The sequence below is a fragment of the Vulpes vulpes genome, chromosome 14, assembly GCF_048418805.1.
Source record: "Vulpes vulpes isolate BD-2025 chromosome 14, VulVul3, whole genome shotgun sequence".
NCBI classification, from domain to species: Eukaryota; Metazoa; Chordata; class Mammalia; order Carnivora; family Canidae; genus Vulpes; species Vulpes vulpes.
Genome location: NC_132793.1, coordinates 47,494,267 through 47,500,811, shown reverse-complemented (window position 1 = coordinate 47,500,811; position 6,545 = coordinate 47,494,267). Strand labels below are relative to the sequence as shown.

General features: G+C 47.8%; 1 protein-coding gene across 1 annotated transcript; it reads right to left on the bottom strand.

The window, feature by feature from the left end:
• Positions 1-461: 461 nt before the first annotated feature.
• On the bottom strand, positions 462-4,266 carry LOC112922630 (probable cystatin-15). The gene is made up of 3 exons (XM_026002284.2): positions 4,035-4,266; positions 1,362-1,472; positions 462-661 (listed from the first exon to the last, which is right to left on the bottom strand). Exons 1-3 carry the CDS (start codon positions 4,263-4,265, stop codon positions 581-583), a joined length of 423 nt encoding a protein of 140 aa, XP_025858069.2. The 5' UTR covers position 4,266; the 3' UTR covers positions 462-580.
• Between the last annotated feature and the right edge of the window lie 2,279 nt (positions 4,267-6,545).

The following is a 6,545-nucleotide window of genomic DNA, read 5'->3' as shown; positions in this document are numbered from 1 at the left end:
AAGTGAGAAGAAATGGGTAGGAAATATCAGAAAGGGAGACAGAACATGAAGACTCCTAACTCTGGGAAATGAACTAGGGGTGGTGGAAGGGGAGGAGGGGGGGTGGGGCTGAATGGGTAACGGGCACTGAGAGGGGCACTTGACGGGATGAGCACTGGGTGTTATTCTGTATGTTGGCAAACTGAGCACCAATAAAAAATAAATTTATTATTAACAAAAAAAAAAGAATGGAGGGATGGAGGGATGGATGAATAAGTACATCAACCAACCAGTGGGGACCCTGCAAGAACCACTAGGGCAGCCTCCCATGAGATGGGGATTCTGACTGACCCAACACTCTGCACCTATATCCAAGGTAAGAGCAATAATGATGGTCAATTCTCCACCCCTTGTCATGGGGGGAAGCAGCATTTATAAAATATAAAAGATGTGGGATAGTGCAAAACAGACAGAGACCCAGAAAGTGCTCTGAGATACCTTTAATTCCCCTGATACTGAACAGACCGGGGACTATAGACTGACTGTTGCTCTCTAGAGGGAAAGGAACTTCTGCCTGAGGAGCCAGGGGCTGCTACTCTGCCTATTTCTGCACACAGGTACTGTTCAGGAGGGAGAACTGGGAAAACCATGGTCTGACATCCACAATAAAGGTGCAGTCCACCTGAAAAGGAAAAAAAGCAATCATGAGATTAGAACAGTTTAACACATGGAGAGCACTTAGCACGAAGGACTGAGTAGGAGTTCAAGGTGCATGAAAAACTACAAATTATGAAAAGCAAAAAGAAACAGTGGCCTAGGGCAGGATTTGAGGAGCTCAAGGCTCCACCAGAATGACAGGCAGGGGTTGCTGAATGTACATATGTGGGACAGAGGCTCCTGAGAGGGTGCCTGTTGGGACCATAGCTTGCCCTCCAGGGGTCCTGCCAGTACCCATAACACTGCCTGGATGCCCCTGCCCCCATGAGCTCTGAGGGAGCTTGCAGACTGCCCACTGAGGGTCCAGCTGCTGCAAACCCATCTGGAGGGGTGGCTGCCCCTCAGGCTAGAATTCCCCATTGAGGGCATCGTCCTGACTCAGGTTCATGCCCAGGGTCCAATTCCCCTAGATAAGATCATCTTATAGATAATGACACAAGAAGGTCCTTACACAGGCCAGCTGTGAGCACAGCACTCAGCTGGCTGCTCTGCTGGGAGCAGCTCTGTTGGTCTAGAATAACGACATTCTCCCTCAGTGGGGAACCCTGGGACCTGGAAGGAGAGAAGTCAGGACTGTCTCTCTGTCCCATTATCATCCCTGACAACTTCCCTAAGCCTCTTCCCATCAACCCTCCTTTATATGATTGCTCATCATATTCTCAAACCTTTTTCTCTCGTGGGCCTTCTTGCAAGGGGCAGTTGTCCAGATCTTCATCCTGTTTTGCACAAATGGTTTGTCCCAACTCCAATTCCATTAAATATATCATGGTAAACTTCTGTTAAGAAAAATTGTAGGAACTTCAGTGAAATACTTTGCATTAATAAGAAAAACAGAGAACCAAAAGGAAAACAGGCAACAACTGTGAATGTATGTATGTAAATGCATAAGGACATTTGTATGATGTCTTATTTTTCTTATTTTTAAATTGATTTATCATTTCACCTTTTCCTCTTAAGTCTCTATTTTTCTTTCAAAAAAAGATATTCCTAAATGCACCTGAAGCATGTAGTAGGGTCTTCCCTGTGGCGCTGCTCCTGACGACCTGTACCTGCTAGTCACATCCACACATGAATACACAGGAGATAAGGTGGTAAGAGGCTCATAGGACCAAAGGAGTCTTCTCAGGCTACAGCAACACTGATGGCACCACTGATTTCTCAGTCATAGCCTGGACAGCATTGGCCAGACACAAGGTGAACATGCCAGTGAGTCTTCCTCTAGAGGGCAGGGTAACACGGGTGTGGTAATCTACTGATTAGCCATTGGAGCTGGCCATTCCTTTCAGGGCAACATCTAGATGGGGGTGTAGGGGGCTTTGGGGGCTGGGAATGCTTGCCTCTTCATGTGGGAGCTGACTACCCAGAAGGGCTCTTCTTGCTAAAGCTCATTTGGATATTTATAGAGCAGATGCTGTTCTACATGTTTGTTAAGCTTCTATCAGAGGTTATTAAAAGTTACTATTTCATCTCGTTAAATAGAAGTGCATGAAAACTCAAGAACTCAAACATAGAAATGTTACCAGAAATCACCATAGGGAGGAACCTGTCTCTCACTGGACTGACCTGGAATTATCTAGAATGCTGGCTTCATTTGGGGCTCAATTCCTGAAACAGACACATGATACCCACTCATGCCCCAATGCACACCAACAACATACTCTCAAACACACATGTGCACACGGAGTCATGCACCCCCCAGCCTCACTTGCATAGTCACTGGACCAGGACACGGTGGCTGGGAGCACAGGCATACTACCCATGCCCAAGGAGCTCCTGTGGCCTCCAGGTGTCCAGGTCTGGCTGCCGTTCAAGGAAGAGGCAGAGAGTCAGAAAATGGGAGAGACTGAGGGAAGCCCATGGGCACTGTGCAAGGAAGGGCCCACACCCAGTGTCCTCAGGAGTGTGGTGCAGATGTGAGACCCTCCCTACCAGGGCCCACCAGGCATGCTTCCTGGCTCAGGATCGTTCATGCAAGGACCAGAATCTTGGCATGGACAGAATGAGGTCTGGATAGCAGTTTGTATTCTGTTCAAAGAAAGTACGATGTGATAAGAATAAACAACAGTGGGAAAGATTTGCCCAACAGAGGCTAAGGACTCCCACATTTTCATCAGGCCCAACTTCTTCCCTACTCTTAAGGCTCTATACTCCACAGCCTTCTTCTGCATAGGCTGTTTCTGGAATCCTAAATGCAATGTGTCTTGCCCAGATCTGTTCATGTCTCCTCCAACCTTGCTATGTTGTCTTTTCAATTGATAGAGTCACTGCACACCCATGTGTTCTGGGAAAACACTAGGGGTCTGTCCCATGTCTGTACACCCTCACACCAGTGCACCCCCATCAACCTCCGGCAGATTCAGAAGCCAGCACTTCTTCCCAGTGACCAGGATACTATCCCCCTGCATCCTAGTCTCAGCCTGACATGGGCTTTTGAGCCCTGAATGACTTCCTTCCTTCCATGGATCTTCATATCTCTAAGGATAACATCTCAGATTTTCACCTGGGGCCCTAAAGGTGTCTCCAGCCCCACCTCCCCCTGCACTCCTTCCTCTCTGCATCTCCTTTTCTGCAACTCCCATCTACAGAACTTCAGGTTGTCTGCACAGATACACTTTGCTTGTCCCCATCCAGGGTTCTTTCTGGAGCTGCCTGCCCTTCTCATCCCCAACCTCCATGTGACTGGATTTTTCCAGGAGTACCCACCATTGAGATGCCTTCTCTGACCAACCCCCATGCTCTCGGCCTCCCCTTGTCCCTGGGCCCCCACACCTACCTCTTTTCCCCAGCCTTCCACTATTCCACTCATGAACTCCAGGGCTGTCGACCTGTCCTCACCAGAACACAGCCCAACGGGAACATGTCCCAATCTGTCTTCTCTACTGCCTCCTGCTCAGCCCTGGATCCACAGTGCTTCATGAAGCTTAACTGAGCATCACAGATCAGCCTTTGTGATGCCTTTCCTTCTTGGGCTTGTGTTTACCAGCTACCCCTTCTCTTAGTCCTTCTCATTTCTCATCTGTCCCTGCTGCTCTGGCTTGTCCCAGCTACCTCACTGGTGGCTGTTCTTCCCTCCCTCACTATGCAGCTGGATCTCTGCCTTCCATGCTTGCTTTCTGCTCAACTTCTTTCCATCTCTCCTCTGTTATTCAGGAGCCTTGCTCATGAAGGAAACAAATCAGAAACTTGAAACATTTCTAATGAAATCTTATAACTTTTTAAATAATATTTGCAAAATTAAAACATCCATTGATCTTTCTTGCAGATCAAGGACCCACCCACCCCCAAGTGTGGTCTCAGGGCAAACATGGAGCCACATGGAGTGAGGACACACTACTCACCTTGTGCTGGCTTCGCCGCACCCACAGCAGCTTATATGCATACTCATCTGGGTAGACTTGGTTGAAATGAAATACTGCAAACTCAACACACAGGGTGAAGTAATTTGATCTCCTACTAATGTCCACAAAGCTGGGACTGCAAATATGAGGCATCAGCACAATGAGCCCCAGAAGCAGGGATGCCTTCAGGAGCATACTGTCTGGTGTCAGCCCTGGAGGCCAGCAACACATGGGTGGCAGGGTGACAGCTGGTGCGGGGACACTCTCCAAAGCTCTGCATCCCACACAGCCCTATCTCAAGGAGTCCCTGGGATGTTGGCCAATGCTCTGTCTAGCTCCTCCCTTTCACTGCCTGCCTTGTCCCTCCTATCATCTCTAACAGAAGGCAGAGCAAAGATTTACAATTTCCACCCCTTTGTTCCACATGCCTTGGACCGAGGGACATGCAATGCAATATGTTCTGTTTCCAGGGCTGCTTCCCCCTACCCCAGCGCAGCCCTAATAAGCTCCGAAAAAAGTCCTGAACCCATCTCCCTTGTTCTCACAGCCACGTATCCTACAGCTGCCAAGTCACAGGAACTCTTAGGAACACCAGTGGGCCCTGAGTCCTGGGGAGTTGAGGTAAAAACCAGGTCTACCTATGACGGCAGCTCACAAACTCTGGGGGCATCAGGAAGGCACAGGAAAGAGCCACCATTGGAACTGCATTATCATCCTTTGTACCACCATTGGCACCTGTTGACCTACCTGTCATGAGGACTCGCTGTGCTTGGCAGTGGGGAGAGAAGTTTCTAATGTCCTAGGGTGGGTGGAGAAAATGCCCAGGACAAAGTGGGTATCAGCCCAGGGCAGGGCTCTGCTAGAATGGGCATGGATGACAGCCATGTGCATGAGAGGGGTCAGGGACTGGGAAAGAAAGGTGTTTCCCAGCCCTAACCAACATGCATTTCCATGCACCACTACCACTTTGTCTTTTTTTTTTTTTCACTTTGTCTTTTTAAAGATTTTTTGTTTGTTTGTTTATTCCTGAGAGACAGACAGAGAGAGAGGCAGAGACATAGGCAGAAGGAGAAGAAGTATCCACACAGGAAGCTTGATGCAGGACTCGATCCTGGGACCCCAAGATCACACCCTGAGCCAAAGACAGACACCCAAGCATCCCAGATCTACCACTTTGAAATCCCATGGCTTTTGCCATCTCATTGTGTTAGGCTTTTCTGGAAGGAACCACGGTACCTGTGAGCGTCCCCACCTAGCCTCTGTATGAGGCAACGGAAGTGAGTGGACCAAGAATGTATGATGCTGCCCAGGTACATGAGGGGACACTCTGAAAGGGAAGGATTTTCCTACCTTGGACATGGAATAAACAGACACCTGCACATTGATGAAAAGGTGTAGGGCCAGGGCCACAGCTGTTCAGACAGGCCATAAGTACAGACCAGGGCTACCCCAGAAAGAGATGGGAGTATGGCCAGATGTCAGATACCCTAGTGACCATCTTCACTGTTGCACTTCAGTAAACAGCTGGTGACATGGGTGTCTAAGAACAATCATGATGAGGACTACACAAATTGTCTACAAGTGCATCTGATCCTGAGTGTTCCCTCTCCTGAGGAGCTCAGGTCCCCACATGGCTGATTATTCCTCCCCCCGCCCAGCAGCAAGATGACAAGAGTGGTCACTGTCATCTTTCAGGACCTGCAAGATCTATAACAAGGCCTCTTTTTCGCTACTGACATGGGTTGTGACTGCCTCACTTCTAGATTGCATTGTCAGGGATCACCGATTTGGGGAGGCCTGTCAATGAACCAGCTGTTGGATTTCTTGACTCTCTCTATGAATCTGTTTCTTCTTTCCTTTGTTTATGCTTTTTTAAAACATAATTTCCTTCCATTTTTGACAGAGACTGTGATTATCGGTTATCTTCATGACCACTCTCTATTGGTGCCTGTATGGACTGTCACTTCCTTAAAGCTGAAACTCATTCAAATTGGCAAAGAAGTCAGACTCTCACTCTTTGCAGATGACATGATACTCTATTGGAAAACCCAAAAAACTTCACCCTAAAATTGATAGAACTCATACAGGAATTTGGCAACATGGCAGGATAGAACAATCAATGCACACAAATCAGTTGCATTTTGATACACTAACAATGAGACAGAAGAAAGAGAAATTAAGGAATTGATCCCATTTACAACTCCATCAAAAAACCAGAAGAAGATACCTAGGAATAAACTCAACCAAAGAGGTAAAGGATCTGTACACTAAAAACTACAGAACACTTAGGAAAGAAATTGAGAGGGAATCCCTGAGTGGCTCAGCGGTTTGGCACCAGCCTTTGGCCTAGGGTGTGATCCTGGAGTCCTGGGATCGAGTCCCACATTGGGCTTTCTGCATGGGGTCTGCTTCTCCCTCTGCCTCTCTCTCTCTCTCTCTCTCTCTCTGGCTCTCATGAATAAATAAATAAAATCTGTTTTTAAGAAAAGGAAAGAAATTTAGAAAGACACG